General features: G+C 46.2%; 1 protein-coding gene across 2 annotated transcripts in view; it reads right to left on the bottom strand.

Moving 5' to 3' along the window:
- The window catches only part of ANTXR1 (ANTXR cell adhesion molecule 1), a 204,533-nt gene that overhangs the window by 151,168 nt on the left and 28,517 nt on the right, over positions 1-24,848 (bottom strand). For both annotated transcript variants that reach the window (XR_014010299.1, XM_081203097.1), the window contains exons 7-10: positions 18,907-18,975; positions 17,145-17,225; positions 6,898-6,958; positions 2,149-2,247 (exon numbers count right to left, since the gene is read on the bottom strand). Coding sequence is in view for 1 of the 2 variants with exons in the window: in XM_081203097.1 (XP_081059223.1) it covers positions 2,149-2,247; positions 6,898-6,958; positions 17,145-17,225; positions 18,907-18,975 (310 nt within the window). In the remaining variant the exon portion in view is untranslated. The remainder of the gene's footprint in view (positions 1-2,148; positions 2,248-6,897; positions 6,959-17,144; positions 17,226-18,906; positions 18,976-24,848) is intronic.

Below are 24,848 nucleotides of genomic sequence, written 5' to 3'. Positions count from 1 at the left end.
CTTGGTCACCCCTCCTCTGAGCATCTTCCAGGTGGTCAATTTCCTTCTTGAACTGGGCAGAGGACTCCAGGCGGGGTCTGACCAAGGCAGAATTGAGTGGTACAATGACTTCCTTTGCTCTGGATTCATGGATGAACGCTGTGGCTTTTAGAAAACCTCCCCATTGCTCTCCCACTGGTCTAACTGAAGCAGGAATGGCTTGCTGGCTTTGCCTTATCTGCCTCTGGCACCACGAGAAGCTGCACCAACAGAAGAATCAAGAGCAGCATGATGTGACCTACATACGGCTTCCATCAGGTCCTAATTGATTCAGCTCAGCTTTTAAAGCCTGCAGCAGCCAAGAGTCACATCACTGCCTCAAGAATGCAGGAATGGAGAGGGAGTTCCAAGTTTAAGACTTGAAGGCAGCTCTGTGTCAAACTGTACTAATTTACACTAGGGAAAGGACTCCGTCCAACATCTTCACAAAGGAGACGCGGACATTTTTCTGGAAAAAATCTAAGGAGGTTATGCTGCCTTTCCCTACTGTAAAAATATGTGGCTCTAGATTTAGCTCAATGGTTCCCAAACTTTTTTTTGCCCTACCCCCGGTTCCATAAATTCATCCCCACTGCCCCCTACCCTATAAAAAGCATTATTCAGACTAGCAGTCTGCACGACCCACTAAAGAAGATAATAACCTCCCAAAATTCAAAACACTAACAATTAATTGCATATCTATTCAAAATGCACTGAATACTATTAAGTTTAATTAATTCAACAGAACTGGTGAACTTGATCCAGTGGTACCAGCTTTTCAAAGTCTCTAATAGTCATTTACACCTCCAGTTTCCCCTCCTGCCCCCACTTGCCTCTTAGCGCCCCCCCCCCCGGAAATCCTACCGCCTCCCAGGGGACAATACTGTGCAATTCGGGAACCACTGATTTAGACCTAGATTCCTTTTGTTGTATCTTCATAATATTATATTTTATATTCAAGGCACGTGATCTTCTGACCTGGCTGTTCTGAGTCTGACCCCAAAACCAGAAGTTTCTTGTTTGCTTGTCAGAAAAAGCTTCTACATAATATGGTGAATCTGAATTTTTATTGAAATGCGTAAGATCAGTCGCTGGTTACCATGAGAGCTTCTTGTTGTTGTTTAGTCGTTTAGTCGTGTCCGACTCTTCGTGACCCCATGGACCAGAGCACGCCAGGAGAGCTTACTTTAACACAAAATGCTGCTTATTATTGTCTGTTTCAGTAACTTATGTCCTTCTTGCCTTCCCACTCAAGCAAACTCAAAGCAACTCACATGATAAAACATGACACGAATGAATCCAGCATAAAACCCCAGCCTAATGACAGCTCAGAGCCTTTTCCCTAGAAGGCAGCAAGTGAGGCAGGCCAACTCAGGAGGCTGATTTTGAGTGCTGTGGAGGGGCTTCAGACTGTTAGCTATTTAATTTATTGTTGCCATGGAAAAGGAGAGGTGCTTGTGGGGTTTCCTGCCTCGGATGCCAAAATAACTTGATTAGCCTTGGATCTTTATTGTACCTTGTCATGTGAGGAGATGGAAAGCAGGGTAGCATCTACTTCTCTGCCTCAGGGGGCCAGATACCTGAGACTCATTTACACCTCAAACACCCCACTGCTGCCCCTTTGCCTCCTAGGGAATCCCACAGCACTCCAGGGGTGTCACCGCTCACTTTGGGAGATACTGCTGCAACCTAACACCACCCCTGCCTCTCCTGGAGACGGACAACATCTGCTATTCTCCTTGACCAGGAGAAGAAGAAGAGGAGTTTGGATTTGATATCCCGCTTTATCACTACCCTAAGGAGTCTCAAAGCGGCTCACATTCTCCTTTCCCTTCCTCCCCCACAACAAACACTCTGTGAGGTGAGTGGGGCTGAGAGACTTCAGAGAAGTGTGACTGGCCCAAGGTCACCCAGCAGCTGCATGTGGAGGAGTGGGGAAGCGAACCCGGTTCACCAGAGTCCACTGCTCTTAACCACTACACCACACTGGCTCTCAACACAGGAGCTCTCCTGCTTTCCGCAAGGGTTTCCCAAAGCGAAGGGGCAAACATCATGGAAGTGGACAGCGAGCCAAGCCTAGCACCATTAGCCAACTGAGCATTCAGACAGAGAGAAGAGCGAACTACTCACTGAGCGTGACAGTCTCGTTGATCCTGAAGCTGCAGAGGACGCGGTCGACATTGCGAGCGTGGCGAAAGCCGTTCCCCGTCACGACCACTTGGAATGACTCTGGAAAGACAGGGAATTACTGGTTCTCCTCCCCACATCTAATAAAGGCACCACATTTTCTCTCTTTTTTGAAACATTTTTTTTTTACTTTTAAATGTAAAATACAGCAATACAAAATATACTTTCCATCACAACTCAAGTCAAAGAAGATTTAAATCAACCTTATACAGTGGTAGCTCTGGTTGCGAACGGGATCCATTCCGGAGCCCCGTTCTCAACATGAGCAGAACGCAACCCGCGTCTGCGCGTGCACGGGTTGCGATTTGCCGCTTCTGCGCATGGGCATGACGTCATTCTGAGTGTCTGCGCATGCACGAGCGGCAAAACCCGGAAGTAACCTGTTCCGTTACTTCCGGGTCACCGCGGGACACAACCTGAAAAGACGTAACCTGAACTGACTGTAACAAGAGGTATGACTGTAGAACTAAAAATGCTTAGATTCCCCCCTCACCTAAAATAAATAAATAAACAGGAGTTACATCTTGATCATTTCCCTCATCTTTTGCCTCACAGGGATTAGGCCAATGGCTCATCTAAGTCCAGTATCCTGTTCCCACAGTGGCCGACCAGATGCTTGGGGGCTTGTCAATATCATTCTGAAACCCTTCTAGCTCTCTGGGTGCCTCCATGCTCCCCCAGGCTGAACATCTGATATATTACTAAGGAGAAAAAGCAAAAGCAACCACCGTCCTCCTTCCAAAAGAAACTGACCCTGTAAAAGGATTCTTGGGGAGAGTCTGCAAAGGACAGACTGTTGGGCAAATCCCACACAGGACAGGACCAGCGGCAACTACAACAGGAACACTACACAGCCTTCTAGGACCAGGTGCCAAACTGTCAAAGAATAATAGAATTGCAGAGTTGGAAGGGACCCCAAGGGCCATCTAGTCCAACCCCCTGGAATGCAGGAATCCTGTCCACAGCTGTCCCTGGGTGGGCTCAAACCACTAACCTTCTGGTTAACAGCCAGACACAATGACCCACTGTGCCACTGGTATCAGGTGTTGCTAGGCTACAATTGCCATCGCCCCATACCACTGCCCAGGCCAGTGGATGGGAGCTGGGGTCCAACCACACCTGGAAGTTGTCAGGTTCCCCTCCCCTGCCATATATATATACTTTTAATTTTTTTAAATAATAATCTTTATTGGTTTAAAATACAGACATAAACATAAAAGATGGTTTATGGCAGAAACAAAGAAGAAAAAAGTCAAGATGAAAAAAGAAAAGAAAAAACTGTACAAAAAGAAACTGGATCTTCTCAAATAAAAAATAAAAATTATGGATATAAAACTTCCAATCGTTCTCATTATACTATTTATGCTGTCATTGTTTTCTCGCACAGCTTTATGTTATATCATATTATTTTCATATAATCCAAAAACAATTTATTACAGTTTTTTACTTACAGGTATCATTCAAGTTCTGCTAGTATAGTACTATTTGTACAGTATAGTCTTAAATATTCTTTAAATGTTCTCCATTCTCCATATACTTTCTGATTTAAAGCTCCTCTAACTCTTCCCGTCAGTTCTGCTAGTTGCAAGTACTCTATCATAAATGTCTGCCACTCTGGTATTGTTGGTGTTGTTTTGCTTTTCCAGTTTCTCGGCACAGTATTCTAGCTGCTGTAATTGCATACATGAACAATGGTCTTATATTTTTTTAAATTTTAAATTTTCTGCCTAGTAGAAAAATCTCTGGTCTTTTGGAAGACACAAGATTTACCCACACTGGAAGAATGGCAGATGAAGGTAATGGACTACATGGAACTGGCAGAAATGACTGGCAGAATTCGAGATCAGGGAGAAGAGGTGGTGGAAGAAGATTGGAAGAAATTTAAAGACTACTTGCAGAAATACTGTAAAATTAATGAATGTTAAAGGGATGTTGGATTGAAAATAAGCGGTATTGGTAAAAAGATTAACAAGAATATGTAAATATGGATTGATAATGGTGGAAAATATATATTTAAAATAGGTTAAGATGTTGAGCAAGGATAAATGATAGAGGGTAAGGACTTGCTGAATTAAATATTTGAACTGGAATACAAAAAGGGAGGTGTGAGGAGGTCAGGAAACTAGTAAATGAAGTATAAGATATGAAAATATTGGGTTTTTTTCTTTTTTCTTCTTGTTAACTGCTTTCTATTTTGCATTTTTCATGTGTTTTGTTTTTGTACCTTTGTAGTTTTTTCTTCTTCTTCTATTATGTTTAAACTTTGAAACTTTTTATTGTTTTTAAAATTTCAATAAATATTACTTTAAAAAAAGAAAAGAAAAATCTCTGGTCTTTTTTTAAAGGTAAAGGTAAAGGGACCCCTGACCATTAGGTCCAGTCGTGACTGACTCTGGGGTTGCGGCGCTCATCTCGCTTTATTGGCCGAGGGAGCCGACATACAGCTTCTGGGTCATGTGGCCAGCATGACTAACCAGAGCAGCGCACGGAAACGCCGTTTACCTTCCCTCTGGAGTGGTACCTATTTATCTACTTGCACTTTGACGTGCTTTCGAACTGCTAGGGTGGCAGGAGCCGAGCAACAGGAGCTCACCCCGTCGCGGGAATTCGAACTGCTAACCTTCTGATCGGCAAGTCCTAGGCCATGTGGTTTAACCCACAGCGCCACCCGCGTCCCTTTTTTTAAAGGTAAGTTATATTAAAAGGAAAAAGCCTAAGACACATGCAAGGAAAGTTTTCTAACCAGATTCCACTTTGCAGTTGTGGCCATTAGTATGTGCAAGATTGCTTATAAACCAGAACAACAGGCGATGGGGAGAGCGAGCTGTTATCGCTTCAAACTCCTCTGCAGGAAAAGTGACCCTGGTTTCTGCTGAATCAACTGTTTCGCTGGCACTTAGCGTGGATGCCGCCCACTCACTGCCTCTCCCAGCGCACGCCTCGAGGGGGGCTCCTGCACTGTAGCGGTGCAAAGCACACAAGTCAACTCAGGAATCTGGGCTGTGCTCCAAGCCACAATTTCTTTCATCCCAAAAGGATCAGCTGCACACCAGGCCAGGCCAATCCATCCCTGCAGGCTGGTGAGCTCATCAGGGGAAGAGGCAACGTAGCAAAAAGGTGGAAGGTAAGCACCAGCCTTCGGAGAGGGGAGGAAAATCCTCGCCGTTGGCTATGTCTGTCTGTACAAGTTTCTCAGAAGGGCGGTGGGTGCTGCTTGGGGCAGGGGAGGAGGAAAGCTGCAAGGCCTCAAGGCAGGACCCTTTTAGTCATGGTGCGTGCATCAGGTGATCAGTGCCAGCCAATCACCTCAAAGCACTGGCGGAAGCACCTTGAATCCAAGCCACTACCTCCAGTGCCCTTGGCTGAACGAGGAAGTTCCTGATGCTCCCAGCAGCGATCAGCTGATGGACACTAACAGTGGCTCTGGCTCTGGGTGTAGCTCACTGTGTAGAGACCTGGAGCAGGGCCTTCTCTGCAGTGGCACACCCTGGCTGTGGAGGAGCTCCCTTGCTGGGGAGCAACCCCTTGGGCAGAAGCATGATTTGCTTATTTATTTGAAGTATTTACAGTAACAACCACATATTATGCGCAATGAACTTGAACGATTTCAACTAGCGTGGATGAAAGCCAACTGCACAAAAAGTTTAAAAGTACATAAGGTTAAAAAGTACTTTTTATCCTTCAATAAAGAATTGTGTGTGTGTGTGTGTGTGTGTGTGTGTGTGTGTGTGTGTGGAGCAGCAAAGCTCCTTTTGTGCTGGGTTTTCTCAGCTTTGAAGCTCTCCCAGGCTCTGCGATGCTCTCAGATGAGCTCTGGGAACTCGGACTGCGCCACAAGTTCTCACGAGAGCATACCAGTGCCAGTTCAGAAGGATCTCAGAGCCTGGTAAGCAAGGCAAGGCCCATTCGGCACGCCAGCTCCAGAAGGCAAGAATAATTGTGCAGGGCCAGTTCCAATGAGATTTGTTTGGCTATATTTATTTTTGAGCCATCACCAGAACGTAACCTTTGCGCAAGTTGCAATTGTACTGCATAGCACCTTTCAGGCAGATCTCACAAAGGAGATCACATAAAAGGTAATTACACAAATAAACACCCAAACTGACAAGGATTTTAAAGGAGCGACTTCCTTGGGGCTCTTCACTTGCCTACGTTCTCAAAGGGAAAAGTCACAACAAGGCGATTTCCCCTGTTAATATTCACACAGAAAATCTCCTGCTACAAATCAGTCTTCTGTGGAAAGATTGCATCCCTGATGAAACGCTTCACCTCCTAGGCTTTACCAAGTTGCACGTCTAAACCATCTTTTCCTCATGTCCAGGAGATCTCTGCAACACACCACAAAGCCCTTTATCTTGCCAAACACGGGCTAAGACTCTTGCATGAGAAAGACAGCTGACAAACAGCTATTCTTAAACCTTACAGACAATAACTGAGATTTCACAGCCCTTCTGGCCTAAACGAAAAGATTGAAATACATTCCTAATACAAATCCCATCAAGATCACTCCATAGAAGCAGACATAAAACAAATGGAATTTTCTAGCATTCCCAGCCAAGCTCTGTCTGGAAAATTTCCCAAGGAGAGCCAAAAGATGGCCGACTCCGGCATCTGCCTTCCCTCAGGGAACGACGAGGAAGAAACACAGTTATACGTAGCAATGAATGCTGGAAGAATCAGCTTTAAACTCACCTCCTGCACATATACTAGAAGGTTCCGCAGCCAAGATTTCAATGCATGATTTCTTCAAAATCTAGCAGGCATAGGAGAAAAAAAAGAAATAAATAAAATCACAGTAACCTTCAGATACAGGTAATTTGGTGTGTGTTGCCCTTGCATAGCTTTCCCCGACCTGGTGCCCTTCAGATGCTTGGACTACAAATCCCATGTATTCCAGAACATCTGGAGAGCACCCGGCTGAGGAACGCTGATCTCGTAGCACAATAAAATGATACTGGGGCTAAGGAAACAGCACCCCTAGAAATTTTTCTCTCTTCATATAAATGGTCAACGTTTCAAGAAGAGCCTGATAGATCAGAGCAGTGGCCCATCAGTCCAGCCTCCTGTTCGCACAGTGGCCAAAATGATGCCTATGGGAAGCCCACAAGAGCCCTCTCCCCTCGTGTGGTTTCTAACAACTGCTATTCAGAGCCATTGCTGTCTCCAGATGTGGAGGCAGAGCCTAGCCATCATGGCTGCAGCCATTGATAGCCCTCTCTTCCGAGAACTTGTCCAATCCTCTTTTAAAGCCATTCAGGCTGGCGCCCATCACTGCCTCCTGTTGGAGCAAGGGTCATAGTATAACAATACCAAACTAAAACGTACTTCTTCTTTTTTAACTTCTCCGACACCAGCACTGCAACTCTCAAACCCCCAAATGTGTACATTAGGGGAAATTTTGCCTATGGATGCATATATGTGGCTACAACTCACACATATGTACAGTGGTACCACAGGTTAAGTACTTAATTCATTCCGGAGGTCTGTTCTTGACCTGAAACTGTTCTTAACCTGAAGCACCACTTTAGCTAATGGGTCTCCAGCTGTCGCTGTGCCGCCGGAGCACGATTTCTGTTCTCATACTGAAGAAAAGTTCTTAACCCGAGGTACTATTTCTGGGTTAGCGGAGTCTGTAACCTGAAGTGTATGTAACCTGAAGCGTATGTAATCCGAGGTACCACTGTAGTATAATAAGGAAAGGTAAAGGTACCCCTGACTGTTAGGTCCAGTCGCGGACAACTCTGGGGTTGCGGCGCTCATCTCGCTCTATAGGCCGAGGGAGCTGGCGTTTGTCTGCAGACAGCTTCTGGGTCATGTGGCCAGCATGACTAAGCCGCTTCTGGCGAACCAGAGCAGCGCATGGAAACGCCGTTTACCTTCCCGCCGGAGTGGTACCTATTTATCTACTTGCACTTTGACGTGCTTTCGAACTGCTAGGTTGGCAGGAGTAGCGACCGAACAATGGGAGCTCACCCCATCGCGGGGATTCGAACCGCCAACCTTCTGATCGGCAATTCCTAGGCTCCGTGGTTTAGACCACAGGGCCACCCGCATCCCTTATAATAAGGAAAACCACATGCAAAAATGTGCATATTGGAAGCAATCTGCATCAAAATGCTAACAATTTTTCATGAGGATTTTTTAAAAAATGGCAAACTTTCGCTGATATGCGGTAAACTTAATGTAAGACTGGAAACATTAGAAACTGGAGAAGCCCAAATTGACGGATGCGTAAGTATGCCTGGGGAAAGGCTGCAGGTGTGGGATGGCGAGGACCAGAGTGGGGTCCCTATTTTGGCTGGGGAAAGTTATCTAGGCCCCCTTGATTTTTGGCAGGGTGGGGGAGAAGCTCAAATAAATTCCGTGTTAAAAAATCAGAGATATTTCAGCATGGGGAAATTGTCCATTTCTAGCACACTGCTTTCACACCTGCCTGCAAAAGAGATGAAGATGGAACCACGGGCTCTTTAAAAGCCTGCATAGATTGTTGAAAAGAGGTTTCGGGGCTCATACAAATACCAGGGATTCAGGAACCGAAGAGAAGCAGATTCTTCTAAGCAACTGACACCTCAGGAATAAAAGTGAAGCTTGGAAGAGGAGAGCAGAGGTAGTGTCTAGAGGTAAGCAGGAACTGCCAGAGATAAGAGAGAGAAAGAGGGAGGGAGAGAGAGAATAAGGAAGCATTTCTGGAAATTAGACTAGTGATAAAAGAGTGCAAAACTGAAAGGGGAAAAAAAGAGACCACTAATCTTCATCACAATATCCAAAATTCATACTTTTGTATGTAAGCATAAAAGCTTCTAGATTCAAATGTTGAATTTTAGATTTCAAAATTATCCTATTTATTTATATGCTGACTTTCCCCCAGTCTGGGACTCAAGGTGGCTCACACAGATAAAACAGAAAAAGCTAAAAACATAGAAAGGGCAATCATTAAAATGTAATTAAACACTGATAGAAATTGAATAATATTGACATGATCCATTAAAAACACAGATAACAATAAAAACATTACAGTGCCAGCTCTTTCCTCAGAATCAGTCAGTTTCCCAATGCTTGCTGGAAAAGGAAAGGCTTCCCCTGCCGGCAGAAGGAGAGCCAGCAGGGAGCCAGTCTGGCTTCTCCAGGGAGGGAGTTCCAGAGTCTGGGAGCAGCCACCGAGAAGGCCCTGTCCCTACCAAGTGTGCCTGAGAGGGTGGGTGGCAGGACCAAAAGAAGGGTCTCCCCTGAAGATCTGAAAACCCAGGCAGGTCCGGATGAGGGAATACAATCTTTCAGATAGCCTGGACCTAAGCTGCATACGGTTTTATAGGTCTTAATCAGGACTTTGAATTTTAGATTTCAAAATTCAGAGCATGCTTTCAGTTTGGAGGCAAATTGCCCAGATCTCCCATTTTATAACCCGAAATTTGAGAAGAAAAACCAGCTTTTTAAACATCGAAATTCTACATTTTCAGAATTGACTGAAGTTGTTCGTTCGCTCGGCAGTTGGGCATCGCTTAAGATGTCATAAGCAGGCTTGGCATGAAAGCTCCTCGGATTGAGCATCCACTTCCAAGGCGAACCAGAGCCTTGGGAAACAAAGGCAGAAGGCACAAATGCCAATATTTTAAATATATGAAAAAATGTTATACACCATTCACTCCTCTCTTGGTTATTTTAAGATGATAAAGAATAAGAGAGAAAACCCTGCTTCCACCCATCTAAAAATGAAACTGCTGGGGATTTTGGAGCTTTGCTTGGTCTGTAATGAGAATATTGTCATAATAGGGATTAGGAGGGGAATGGAAACCCTCTCCCACAAAAGCCCCCAGACCTGCAATTTGCCAGGCTTAATCCACTCTGAGGAGGATCCTGTGCCTGCCAATTTCATTCACTTCTGCCAAAATGGGTGTGTGGGGGATATAGCCATTTAAAAACTCCTCATAAGAGTGAATGTGAGCTTCATTTTGCTCAGAACCCAAATCACAGACTGAGGCAGAGGGAACACAGAACAAAAGGATTAGATTTTTTTTTTTTAAAGCACAGACACAAAGTGAATATTGGGGGCCATGCTAGTGATTAGAGGGTTGGACTACTAGAGAGAGACCAAGGTTCAAATCTGCTGGGGGCCAGATACTGCCTTGCCTACCTTGTCGGGTTGTTGTGGGGATTACACAAGGTGGGGGCAAACCAATGCTATTTTTCTAGAAAAAGGGGTGCTGGAACTCCCCATAAACACCTCCATCCCTTATTCCCTTAGAATGGCAACCTGAGAGAGGCCAGAACTGAATTCTGGCTGAAAAAAAGCCCTAGGGAGAACCATGTATGTCATCTCGAGCTCCTTGGAGGAAAAGGTGACACATAGATGCAATAAATAAATAAATACCCCTAGTGCATATCAATGATTCTGATACACTGATCTGATTTAACATTTTGCTGTTTTAATGACATCGCGCCATTTCCCCCAAGTCTCTGAAGCGGAACTAGACAGTCAAATAAGATGAAAATGGATGCAGAGCTTTTATTTAGAACGGATACGGAAGTTTAGAAAATGGCAGCTTGGCTCATCCATCCTTCGCGATCTTCACTTTGTCTCTGTGTACTGACTGTATATCCTTGGGGTGAGTCACGGCCCCATGAAATCTGTTGATGATTACACGCAGCGAGCATTTAATTTTATTTACATAGCCTGAGCATCACTAAGCTTTATCCAAGCTGAAAACCTCAGGGGTGGGAAGGGGGTAGGGGAAAAAAAAACTTATTTCCAAACATTGTTTTGCAGCAAGAGAACTGTAAACAGAGCTGTGGAAATAAGTGCTGCAGGGTCTAAACAACCAGCAGCCCGCCAGCCAAAATGCAACCCACCGGCCATGTTGGAGGCTTGATGAAACTCTTTCGCTCTTTTGACTGTCTGAGGTTGGTATCCTGCATTCGGTCTTGTTAAGTTGTGGGTGAACATATCAGACGACACAGCGATTCTTCAAACAGCTCTTGTTTATTCACAGGCCAGGACAGAACTGAACTGAAGGGTTCGGTCAGCTTGCTTATATAGAGCTCCAGTACAACTTAACTGTAACATCTTTCTAAAACTATCCAATCACTGAACATCACTTTCGATCCCTTATTTGCATAACTATCTACAGTATCCCCCTGCTGGCCCAGGGTGAGAACTTCAGTACATAACAGGTCTGGTGGGCCTCACGCCATGCCAGCAGTGACTCTCCATGGCATGGAGTCCTACCACGGCTCACTATTTATTTATTTAATGCATTTGTACCCCAACTTTCTATCCAAGGAGCTCAAGGTTCTCTCCCTCTGTGTTTAATCCCCACAACAACCCTGTGAGGTGGGTTAGGCTGAGAGTCAGCCACCGGCCCCCAAGGTCCCCCAGTGAGTGGAGATGTGGACCCTGGTTTCTCCAAAGCGATGGCCTTGTGGGGTGGGGTGGCGACTGGAAACCCAAAATAAGTTGGGGTGTGGACGTGGGAAGCCCTTCCATCTTCAGCTCAGCCTGTATATATGTGTAAATATATATATCTCAAAAAAGACACCACAATCTCCAGTCACCTTCAACACCTTCAATTTAGCCAGCTAGCCCTGGTGATCATCTAATGTTTATTGGATGGATTCCCCCCCCCCAATTGATTATTGAAAATTTATTGTTATTCATGTTTTATACTGTATTTTATGCTGTTTTCTGTTCCATCAATTAAGTGTTTTAAATTTGTCGTTAACCGCCCTGAGCCCGGTTTTCTGAACCGGGAAGGGCAGGGTATAAATAAAAATTTATTATTATTATTTATTATTATTATAACTCTGAGGAAACGAAACCTGAGCTGCTCATGGAGACTCCCCAGATCTCTCCCAGAGAATGGAAATCAGTGCTTAGTGTGGCAGCACCGACACTTTGGAACTCCCTGCCTATTGAGATCAAGCAGGCGCCTTCTCTGTACTCTAAAAATATTCTAAAAGCCTGCTAAAAATATTCTAAAAGCATTATTGTTTCGACAGACACTCAGAAAGTTGAGGTGATTTTAATCTGTTTTAGGATTTCGACTTTTGTATGTTTCAACATTAGGATTCCAAATTTTTCTTGATTTTACTGTTTTATGTTTTCATAAACCACTTTGACGTTTTCCTTTTTCTTACAATCCGGCGGTATATAAACTTTATGAAATAATTAAAGAATACAAACAACCCTTTCGGTGCTTCACCGTTTAAAGTCTTTTCAGAACGAATCAAGAATTTCCAAGCGGTCTGACAAGCCCACGATTGAGGCCTTTTCCTGAACTCGTGTCCTGATCTGCAAAAATTCCCTCTTGAAAGCCGCAAAGAAAATTGCCTCAGAGCGAAGCAAGACAAAGGCCTCATAAAACCTGTCTCCCTGCTCTCCTCTCTGCCGTGGGGAGTGTGTGGGGATGTTTCAGGAGGGCAGCCTTTGGCAGGCCTGATTCCTTTTGTGAGGGGTCGACAGGACACTTATGGGGCATGAAATTATTTTGTAAGAATGTGCAGATGAACCACGAGAGAAGCAAGAGCAGGGTGCCAGTTCACAACAAAGCAACCCTCCTCCAAACTCCTCCTTGCCATTCAGTCTCCAAGAACAAAGGCTGAGTTGCATTTATTCATTATTACAGCTAATTGATCCATCACCTTCCAAACCACCGTGGATGTTTTCTGTTCTGTTTTGTATCAACAGCCAAAACCCACAAAACTTCTTTGGTGAGAGGCAAAAGGAATAAGAGGAAGACGGTACCGGAAGCAAAGCTTAAAACATCCTTAAAAGCTATTCTTCAAGCTGACATGAGAAACAAAGGTGGCCACAGTGGTCTATAAGGAAGAGGAAGAAAAACCCCTACAAAATCCATGGTTGGACACAGCTGGTCTATGGCTCAGCTCATTTGGAATTAAAAATGATGGTTTGTCCCTAGTGGTCTTAGGTTTCCATGGTGACAGTGATGACAGTTAATTTATTAGTTGTCTTCTAAAACCACCACATCAAGGTGATTTACATATCAGATAATTTAAAACAGAAACACAGAAAACAACAAACACATTTAAAACAGGACTAAAACCCAGACAAGTGGGCAGACATGGGAAAGACCCATTAATAATAATAATAATAATAATAATAATAATAATAATAATAATAATAATAATAATAATAATAATAATAATAATTTATTATTTATACCCCGCCCATCTGGCTGGGTTTCCCCAGCCACTCTGGGCGGCTTCCAAAAGAATATTAAAATACTGTGATACATCAAACATTAAAAGCTTCCCGAAACAGGGCTGCCTTCAGATGTCTTCTAAAAGTCTGGTAGTTGTTGTTCTCTTTGACATCTGGTGGGAGGGCGTTCCACAGGGAGGGTGCCACTACCAAGAAGGCCCCCGGGAAAGCTTATGGAAGCAAAAATGTCTTCAACTGTTTCTGGAAAGTGTGGGTGGTGGGTGCCTGTCAAATCTGGACAGGGACAGAATAGGGGCAGCCACACTAAAGGCCCTGCTCCTCTGAGTTACTATGGAGCAGGCAACTGAGATCTTTCCAACTTGCAGGAGAAACTCCCTCGCAGACTGCAGGGATCTGCTGGGTGTTTGTTTATTAATTGCATTCATATCCTGCCTTTTTCTGCAGAAGACTTAAAGGTGGTGTGCATGGGTCTACTCTTCCTCCTCCTTTAATCCCCACAACAACCCTGTGAGGTGGGTTAGGTCCAAACCAACCCAGCGAGGTGAGTGACTGGCACAAGGTCACCCTGTGAGCTTCACGGCTGAGTGGGGATTTGAACCCTGGTCGTCCAGACCCTAGCTCAGGATTCTAACCACTGCCCCACGCTGGCTCTCTCGGGGTTGCCCTCGGTGCCAGCTTGGCCCTCAATGTGAGGTATAGTGATCAGCCAGTGTGGTGTAGCGGTCAGAGTGTTGGACTAGGATGCGAGAGACCAGGGTTTAAATCCCCATTAAGCCATGAAGCTCACTGGGTTCCCTTGGGCCAGTCAATGTAGCCCTCAGCTTAAGCGACCTTGCAGGATTGTTGTGGGGATTAAATGAGATGGGGTGGGGGACGACAATGAACCCCACCTTGAGCTCACTGAAGAAAACGGTGGAATAGAAATGCAGTATAACAATAAAATAAATAAATATAATCTAGCATGCACCCAAGGGTGCCAGGGGGATTGATTTCACACTTTATTCTATTTATTTATTTATTAGGCGGTGTACATACTGTATTTTTCGCTCCATAAGATGCACTCCTAAATAGTAAGGGGAGATGTCTGTGTGTCTTATGGAGCGAATGCGTGGTCCCTGGAGACGAATTGCCCTGGGGCGAAAAACAGATCGCAGAAAGACAGAAGGGTGTGTTGAAATGAAGCCGCTGAGCAGCTGATCGGCAAGTGATCAGGAGGGAGATAAGGGGCGCTAGCAATAAAGGAGGCTGCACATAGATTCTCAGGATTTTTGCATTGGGCTACCCCAAACTCACCGTCAAATCACATATCATGTCTGTGGCCACAGCATGAACCACAAAAATCATACACCCACTGCTTCATTCAGAATATTTTTTTCCTCGTTTTCCTCCTCTAAAAACTAGGTGTGCCTTATCGTCAGGGGCATCTTATGGAGTGAAAAATACGGTACTTCTCCCCATTTTAGCCCCACAACAACCCTAGGAGGTGGGTTAGGCCGAGAGGCAGTGACTGGCCCAGGGTCACACCCAGTGAGTTTCATGTCCCAGGTCCCAATCCAACACCCTAACCATTTCACTGCACCACACTCCATATGAATGTCTCCCTCCTTCTACTTTCTGCATTGAAAGCAGCTCTTTCAGGGGAGCAGCTCCTATGAAGCCCCTGCCAGACGCTCCCTCTCTTTCGTCGGGCTGGTTTTGGCCCCCACTCCCAGCACCACAATTTGCTGCTGCTGCTCTGCCTGTTATTTCCTGTGCTTCTCCACCCACGGATCCCTTGTGCTGAGATTCTGACCGCCCAGAAAGATATAATCAACCAATTTATGGGGAAACGTACAGCTTTTCCTCAACGCATAGAATGCTATTCCTTGCCATGCCTGCACCACACATACATGATCCCTCCATTATGAGATTTTATCATTTCACAGCGACCTTTGGGTAACCTGATTGCTGCTAGTAAGGTTGGGAGGAGCCCAGAAAGTGCTCAGATAATCAGCTCTGCCCAGATTTTTCACATGTGTGTACACACACACACACACACACACACACAGAGGCAACTGCTTCTGGAACCCATTAAGAACAGCTGCAAAAGGAATGAAAGCCTGCAAACGAAATCTCTCTTACAATCTCACAATACCTGATGATCCAACATCGTTTGGTGCTTCCCGTCCAATTTGGAAACAAACGTTAGGAAAGAGAAGAGGAGGGCCAAGATCCAATTTGCCTTGCAATAAGGTAGGCTCATGTACCGGATAAACATACTGATGTACAGAAACATAGAATTGTAGAGTTCGAAGGGACACCAAGGGTCATCTAGTCCAACCCCCATGATGCAAGGAATCGCAGCTGAAGAATCCATGGCAGGAGGTCATCCATCTGTACAGACTGATGGATAGGCAGTTTTTTTTGTTTTTGTTTTAAGTGTTAAAACCATGTTGGGAAGGCATGTTGTAAAAGCAAGCCAAAAGGTCTTTGAGGAAGTGTGAAGGAATTTGCTAAAGGGTTTTATTGCCTTGCTTTTCCTTGCCGCAGCCTGGGGTGTTTGTTACCTTATCTGCTTAGAAACCGAATTTGCAATGCTTGCCTTGCAAGAAGGCAGGCTCTTCGAAGGGAGTGCATTTGTGGCTCAAACACGCCACACTAGTTGTTTGCAATCCCTTGATACGTCCGTTTAGCCCTGGCTCATGTCTACCTGCCCTTTCTGTGCAACTGAACTGGGAAATCCACACCTTGATGCTGTGAAAATAAATCCACTCAAAGGCGCTAGGGCACATCTGTGGGAGTATGACGTTTGGCATGTGAAACCAGCTCTTGGTGGCGCTTCAGGCAGACGTCATTATATGCATGTGGTTCCTGGTTGTTGCATGTTGTTCCAACCATGTTTCACACATTTTTCGTAGGCTACCAGCCAGAAACAAAAACCACATTCCCTTATTCAAACAAATTGATCCGATGCTCCCTTTTGCATTTACCGTATTTTTTGCTGTATAAGACTCACTTTTTCCCTCCTAGAAAGTAAGGGGAAATGTGTGTGCGTCTTATGGAGCGAATGCAGGCTGCGCAGCTATCCCAGAAGCCAGAACAGCAAGAGGGATTGCTGCTTTCACTGTGCAGCAATCCCTCTTGCTGTTCTGGCTTCTGAGATTCAGAATATTTTTTTTCTTGTTTTCCTCCTCCAAAAACTAGGTGCGTCTTGTGGTCTGGTGCGTCTTATAGAGCGAAAAATACAGTAATTTTCTGACCGGCTCCATTGTTCATGCATGCTTCACCTTCGCAAGCACAGACTAAGAACAGATCTAAATCATGGTTGAAACAACCTCAATCGCGCCACTTGCACAGTTAAGGCTGCAATCCTATGAGGCACTCAGCGCGCTGGCTTGCTTAGGATTGCGCTGCCTGCCACTGGCCCCCACTCCAAATGGAAGCATTTGCAACCCTGCAGCCTGACTGGAGCACTTCATCTGCAACAGCGAACCTGCCACTTCCCCCGGGGGAGGCACAGACATCTTGCCCAAACATTGACCTCTTGGCAAAAGCCTCTCCACGCTTTGTACTTGCTGACCGTAAACAAGCCTCTGGCATCTCCTGCCCATCATCCAAGCCCATTCCCACCCCCCACCCAGGTCCAGCCCTTCAGTTCCATTCCTGCTACTACAGAAGAGGAGGCCCTCGGATGTCAGGATAGTGATAGATGCCTGGTTTCTGGCAACAACACTGGTGATTTTACAAGAGTCGTAAAATGAACACAATGGTAAGTGATACTTACGGAGTCAATGATTCCCTGGAGAGCTTCGAAGCCATCATTCACGGGGAAGACGTGATCCTTGCTGTCAGCGATCCGTGCCAGCTGGAACAGCAACAAAAAGGGTCAAACGTGTCAGCAGCCAGCAAACAATGTCATAAGGAGGACTTGAACGCAAAGTCTTGGCCAAGCAACCCAGGGGCTGTGGCTAACAGGCAACGGTGGTTTTCATGTGTTTGCTTTTAACGTGCCAGTGGCCAATGCACTGTGATTTCTTTTGTCCCACAATCGGCTTTAGCAGGATTTGCGGCCCCTTCGAAAACATAAAATGCCTTGTTTTTGTTTTATAGTCTCTTGGAATTGGAAGGGATCCCCAAGGGTCATCTACCCCCTGCTAAAGGAGCCACAGCTAAAAGGCTCATTGAGAGCTGGCCATCCAACCTCTGTTTAAAAACCTCCAACAAAGGAGAGTCCACCACCTTCTTGTTCCTTTACTGCCTTTACTGTCTAACGGCCTTTACTGTCAGAAAGCTCTTCCTAATATTTACTTGGAAGCTCCTTTCTTGTGATTTGAATCAGCTGGTTTGGGTCCTCCCCTCTGGAGCAGCAGAAAACAAGCTTGTTCCATCTTAAATGTTACAGCCCTTCGGGTATTTGAGGATGGTTAGTGTTATAAGTAATAAAACTGCTCCTTTTCCCTTATGGGTACCCAAGAGCCCATATAGAGTCCTTTCGTAGGTTCTCTATCGGTAGGAGAAAATAACAGAGGTCAACCAGAGACTATTGAGAAGCAAAGCAGCTAGTAAGCCTGATCTTTATTAACTGTTGCAACAGGGTGCTCCCCCACACGCTGGAGAGAGGAGGAGGACCCAGAACAAAGGTGTGCCTGCCCTTATATTGACATTTTAAATTGCCCACCTTGGAGTCCAAGACCACCCCCCAGAAACATCATACATAGCTACATCACAGAAAAGGCGGTCTACAACAGAAATCTGAGTGCGTTGTTTTTACCCTGTCTGCCAGGTTACCTGTTAATGGTCACTTGACCTGGTCATCCTTTTGTAATGATAATACTTAATTCCTGAGCCAGGTCACAGGCTCACCCTATTCATACCTTAAATGTGCCCTTAAGGCAAGATTTGTGAGGACAGAGACAATGGGGAGGTTTCTGCATTTCCTTCGACCTTGTAGAGAAATATTTGAGTTGACTGAAAGAGTCAAAATGGCTTTAGGACTTTTCCTGTGGTTTTTAGACATGTGGTTTATATATTTATATATGTGTTTGCTTGGTACATTTGCGAACATTTATTATATATTTATAAGACCTAAAAAAAATTATAACATTAGCATATGTGGAGAATGTAGGTGTGGAACTGAGCAAACATGCCATAAGCAGCACTGGCTCTCTTATTTATGTCATAAAGTTTATTCATCACTTGACTGTGGAAAAAACCCAACCTCAGTTTACAAAAAAGATGAAAGAATAAACTTATCACCAAGAAAAATGAACAACAATAATATTAAAGCTGCAAAAAGTTGAAATAGCAATAGGCTCACAAAAGATTAAACTTGTGTTAACTTTTGAAACATCTTGTAGGCTCGTCTAAACAATAATGTTTTTAGCAGGCGCCAAAAACATTACAGCGAAGGCGTCTGCTTGATCTCAATAGGCAGGGAGTTCCAAAGTGCAGGTGCTGCTGGCATTCTTACAAAATGTTCCTATAAAAGATGGAGTTCACACACACAAACTGCTGTTTTGTGCAAATCTGGTATATTGGGAACTTACCTGTGTTTCATTGAAATCTTTCACACCAACGCAGTACACAGTTGCCCCAAGGTCACGGGATCGGTTTGCCTTGAGCAAGAGAATCAAGAATAGATAATTACTGACACAGATTAAAGACGGAATCATGTGAACATGGTTTTCATGGCTTGACTTTGTGGCTGCCTTCAGGTTTGAGCTTAAAGAAGTGATGACTAACTCCTACCCACCCACTCAACCATCCAGCCATTTTACCTGCCAACGCCTAACAAGTCTGTCTACAAGTTCACCAGTAGGGAAAAGAGAGAGTCTTAAAGTTATAGGAAATTGAGACATTGAAAAGAGATATTTCCTTCAAATTTCATCCACTTCTGTCAAAAGGGGAAAATAAGTTTTCCCATGATAGCCAACAGGGAGGTATTGAGCTTTAGTTTTCCCAAATGAAAATGGCAGGCCCAGAGGAGTCCAGCCTTTTGACTGGTGCTTCTGCCATCGCCATATCATTTTTCATTTATATTCCACCTTTACATTTATATTCCAAGGAGCTCAAGGTGCATACATACTGCAGCTTCTCCCCAGAGGTGGGCTAGGCTGAGAGTGAGTGAGTAGCTCAAGATCACCCAGTGAATTTCATGGCTGGGTGGGGATTTGAATCCTGGTCCCTCCTAGTTCCTAGCCCAGCACTCTAACTGTTAAGTGGTGGGTAGACATATCAGACGACACAGCGATTCTTCCAAAGCAGCTCTTTATTTGTAAGCTGGAACAGAACTGAGCTGAGGAGCTCAGTCAGCCTGCTTATATAGAGCTCCAGAACAATGTAACTGTTGCCATTTTCTAAAACTATCCAATCACTGAACGTCACTTTCGATCCTTCATTTGCATAACTATCTACAGTATTCCCCTGCTGGCCCAGGGTGAGAACTTCAGTACATAACACTAACCACTACATCACACTGGGCTGCCCACTGCCAACCAGTAAGCTGGACCTGATCCATTTGCCCAGGAGCTTCCAAAGCAAGAATATGCTTCCAGGCCCTGGCTCACCAGAGAGCAGATACAGAAGCCAGTCACCTCCTGAACTTTAACTGATAACATTTGAATTATTAAGGATGAATGCTATGCTCTCAGAACTGATGTATTTTGTTTTAGAAGAAAATTTATATGCCCCCTTTCAGTCCCAGAAGAGGATCCCAAGCTGACTTTTCATAAAACAAATGATAACATAACAAAAAATCAGGGCCAGAATAATAACAAACAAAAACAGTGTAATTGAAATAAGAGACAAAAGAAGAAGGGGGGGGGGCGGGGAATTCAGATCTAGCTAGTGGACCTGTTTCTTGCAAATGCAAATTTATTTCCGCCCGAGTTTTATTATCATCACTCATTTTTATTGCTGGACTACCTTAATTTTCATTCCACAAAAGGAATCTTTCCATTTGGGTGTTCAAGGCTCAAAATTCTACTTTTACTGGGGATGTGAGGGAAACCTCACCACCACCTTCACATTTCCATTCCAGTTAATAATTCCCTCCAGCTTCTGGTCAGAACAAATCCAACTTCACACCATCACAGCATCGCATTTCATCAGGCTGCCTGATATACAGCATCTCTCTCGCCCTTGAGCAGATCAGCCCGATTCAACTATCAAAATCCTGTTAAGAGTCAATAAAACAACGCACTGGAGACTACCCAACTAATGACATGTCACTCTGACCTGGGATGTACTGGAGAAATAACTGCTCTGTATCACTGACTCTTTTGCCTGCTAAGCTCCCTCTCAAAGCAATAGAGGACCCCTGACAATTAAGCCCAGTTACAAATGACTCTGGGGTTGCAGCGCTCATCTCGCTTTATAGGCCGAGGGAGCCGGCCTTTGACCGCAGACAGCTTCCGGGTCATGTGACCAGCATGACTAAGCCACCTCTGGTGAAACCAGAGCAGCGCACGGAAATGCCGTTTACCTTCCCGCTGGAGCAGTACAGTGGTGCCCCGCAAGACGAATGCCTCGCAAGACGGAAAACTCGCTAGACGAAAGAGTTTTCCGTTTTGGAGGTGCTTCGCAAAACGAATTTCCTATGGGCTTGCTTCGCAAGATGACAATGTCTTGCCAGTTCCTGCTGGTTTTTTCCCCCTTCCCCCCTTTTTCTAAGCCGCTAAGCCGCTTATCAGCTGATCCGATCAGCAGATAAGCCGCTAAAAGCCGCTAAAAGCCGCTAAAAGCCGCTAAAAGCGCTAATAGCACTAATCCTCTAATCCATCAATGGGCTTGCTTCGCAAGACAAAAAAACCCGCTAGACGAAGAGAATCACAGAACGGATTCTTTTCGTCTTGCGAGGCACCACTGTACCTATTTATCTACTTGCAGTTTGACGTGCTTTCGAACTGCTAGGTTGGCAGGAGCAGGGACTGAGCAACGGGAGCTCGCCCCGTCGCGGGGATTCGAACCACCAGCCTTCCAATCGGCAAGCCCTAGGCTCTGTGGTTTAGACCACAGCGCCACCTGCGTCCCAAGCTCCCTCTTAAAGCTCCGAAAAACCTGGCTCAGCTACTCTAAAGCTTTTGCTTCCTTTTGTGTGTTTAAACAGCAGGGGGGTGGTTTGTTGCAACATTCATGCAGGGAGGAGGGTGGTCTCCCAGTTATGACAACCACTGGCCTGAACTCCCAACTCCACCCACTGCAAAAGAAATAAAATCAAATCCAGGGAGGGGGACGTTGTGCATGGAGTACATCCAGTTGTCTTATCCTGTTACTGAGGAATTGGGATTGGTTTGGCCAGGCTGCTTTCTCTGACTAGGAATAGATACCGCAGTCTGTGGCCTGATTGCCAAAGATGCATTTGCCCTTCATGGCCATTCAGCACTGCCTGAGGGATCAGAGGTCCTGTGTTTTACCACTGAATTGGAGCAAATGGCAATTGGATTTTCCACTGATTTCCCGAGGACGTTTCTGGGCACAATTCAAAGTGCTGGTGCTGACCTTTAAAGCCCTAAACGGCCTTGGTCCTGTATACCGTCTCCACCCCCCATCGTTCAGCCCAGACACTGAGGTCCAGCGCTGAGGTCCTTCTGGCGGTTCCCTCGCTGCGAGAAGCCAAGTTACAGGGAACCAGGCAGAGGGCCTTCTCGGCAGTGGCACCTGCCCTGTGGAACCGCCCTCCCACCAGATGTTAAGGAAATAAACCACTACAGTGGTACCTCGGGTTAAGAATTTAATTTGTTCTGGAGGTCTGTTCTTAACCTGAAGCACCACTTTAACTAATGGGGCCTCCCGCTGCCGCTGCACCACCAGAGCACGATTTCCGTTCTCATCCTGAAGCAAAGTTCTTAACCTGAGGTATTATTTCTGGGTTAGTGGAGTCTGTAACCTGAAGTGTATGTAACCCAAAGTACCACTGTATCTGACTTTTAGAAGACATCTGAAGGCAGCTCTGTTTAGGGAAGCTTTTAATATTTGATGAATTATTGTATTTTAATATTTTGCTGAAAGCTGCCCAGAGTGGCTGGGGAAACCCAGCCAGATGGGCAGGGTATAAATAATAATAAATTATTAATTATTATTATTATTAATTATTATTAATTAGTACTAGTAGTATTTGCTCTGATTCAGCAGTGAAATGGAGGTTTTCCCAGGGAAAGCACTGGAACAAAAACAACAACAAGCCGAACACATCTATGCTTGGGCAAGAAGTGCAGACATGTGCCTAGAAATCTAACACCAAAGGAAGTCCGGATGACCCTAAAATATGGGACCACCCATCAAGTGAATGAGGATAACCTGGGTTCAGCCATCCATGCTCAGGTGACCTCTAGGTTGGATTACTGCAACATGAAAGATTACTGCTTTTGAAGACAGTTTGAAACTCTAGCAGAATTCAGGGGATGGACTCTTTTAACTCCTGGCATGAACAGGAAAGAGTCCTCATGTGCAAATTCATGTGGGTGTGGACTATGCCAGTCTAACCCGAATGGAGGGGAAAGTGGATTAGGAGCTAGTGGATTTAAGAGCTAGCCTGGTGTAGTGGTTAAGAGTGCTGGGCTAGGACTGGGGAGAGACAAGGGCCTCTGCTCACCAGGTGACCTTGGGGCAGCCACTGCCTCTCAGCCTAACCTACCTTGCCTGTTTGTTGTGAGGGTGGGGCACTGTATGCAGGCCACCTTTGGGCTCCCTGGAGGATAGCTGGGATATAAATGTAATAAATGGCTGAATGTATGAAGCTCGATGGGACGCGGGTGGCACTGTGGGTTAAACCACAGAGCCTAGGTCTTGCCGATCAGAAGGTTGGCGGTTCGAATCCCCGCAACAGGGTGAGCTCCCGTTGCTCAGTCCCTGCTCCTGCCAACCTAGCAGTTTGAAAGCATGTCAAGTGCAAGTAGATAAATAGGTACCGCTCCAGCGGGAAGGTAAACGGCGTTTCTGTGCGCTGCTCTGGTTTGCCAGAAGCGGCTTAGTCATGCTAGCCACATGACCCGGAAGCTGTATGCCGGCTTCCTCGGCCACTAAAGTGAGATGAGCGCCGCAACCCCAGAGTCGGCCACGACTGGACCTAATGGTCAGGGGTCCCTTTACCTTTACCTTTATGAAGCTCAAATGTGGTTTTTCTCTCAGCCCCTCCCACACTCTGATCTCCTACCTGCCCTTTCTTTCAGGACACCTGGGCTTGATTCCAAACAGATGGCACAGGATGGGTGCCAAGCCAGCTCTCTTAGTTTTTAAGAAAACTTACATGCTACTTTTCAATTTACAGTGGTGCCCCGCAAGACGAAATTAATTCGTTCCGCAATTTTTGTCGTCTAGCGAATTTTTCGTCTTGCGAAGCACGGTTTCCCATAGGAATGCATTGAAAATCAATTAATGCGTTCCTAGGGAAACCGCTTGCCAGGCTGGCGGTGCGGAGAAGGGCTTTTCTCCGCACCGCAAGCCTTCAGGACAGGTACGGGAACAGAGGGGAAGGCGCACAGCGCTTTCCCTCTGTTCCCGGGGCTTGCGTGGGAGGAGGGTTTTTCCTCCCCACCGCCAACATTCAGAACAGCATTCTGAATGTTGGCGGTGGGAAGGAAAACCCTTCTCCCACCCCAAGTCTTCAGGACAGCCATCCGAAGGCTGGCGCGGGGAGAAGGTCTCTCCGCCCCCCCCCCCACGCCAGGCTTCGGTGCATCCTTCAGAGGCTGCTGCCATAGTCACGCGTCACTTCTCCAGCTGGGAGAGGGTCGCGGGGGGCTGGTTTAGCCCCGCGCGCGCTCTCCCGGCTGGAGAGGTGACGGGCGCCTATGGAGGCTCCTGCCATAGACGCGCGTCACTTCTCCAGCTGGGAGAGGGTCGCGGGGGGCTGGTTTAGCCCCGCGCGCGCTCTCCTGGCTGGAGAGGTGACGGGCGCCTATGGAGGTTCCTATGGAGCTGTTCCTGGAACAGCTTTCCGAAGTGGGGCGGCTGGGGCAGGTGACCCCGCCCCCGCCCCACTTCGGAACAGCTTCAGAAGAGGTCCGGGGGAAGCGGGGAAGCGAAGCGCTTCGCTTCCCCACTTCCCCCGACGTCTTTTGCAGCAAGGGGCTGCAGGGAGATCGCTATCTCCCCCCAGCCCCTTGCTTCAGAAGAGGTCCGGGGGAAGCGGGGAAGCGAAGCGCTTCGCTTCCCCGCTTCATCCGACGTCTTTTGCAGCAAGGGGCTGCAGGGAGATCGCTATCTCCCCCCATCCCCTTGCTTCAGAAGAGGTCCGGGGGAAGCGGGGAAGCGAAGCGCTTCGCTTCCCCGCTTCATCCGACGTCTTTTGCAGCAAGGGGCTGCAGGGAGATCGCTATCTCCCCCCAGCCCCTTGCTTCAGAAGAGGTCCGGGGGAAGCGGGGAAGCGAAGCGCTTCGCTTCCCCGCTTCCCCCGACGTCTTTTGCAGCAAGGGGCTGCAGGGAGATCGCTATCTCCCCCCAGCCCCTTGCTTCAGAAGAGGTCCGGGGGAAGCGGGGAAGCGAAGCG

The sequence above is a fragment of the Podarcis bocagei genome (assembly GCF_964188305.1).
Source record: "Podarcis bocagei genome assembly, chromosome: 7".
NCBI lineage: Eukaryota > Metazoa > Chordata > Lepidosauria > Squamata > Lacertidae > Podarcis > Podarcis bocagei.
This window is presented reverse-complemented; position numbering and strand designations above follow the sequence as displayed.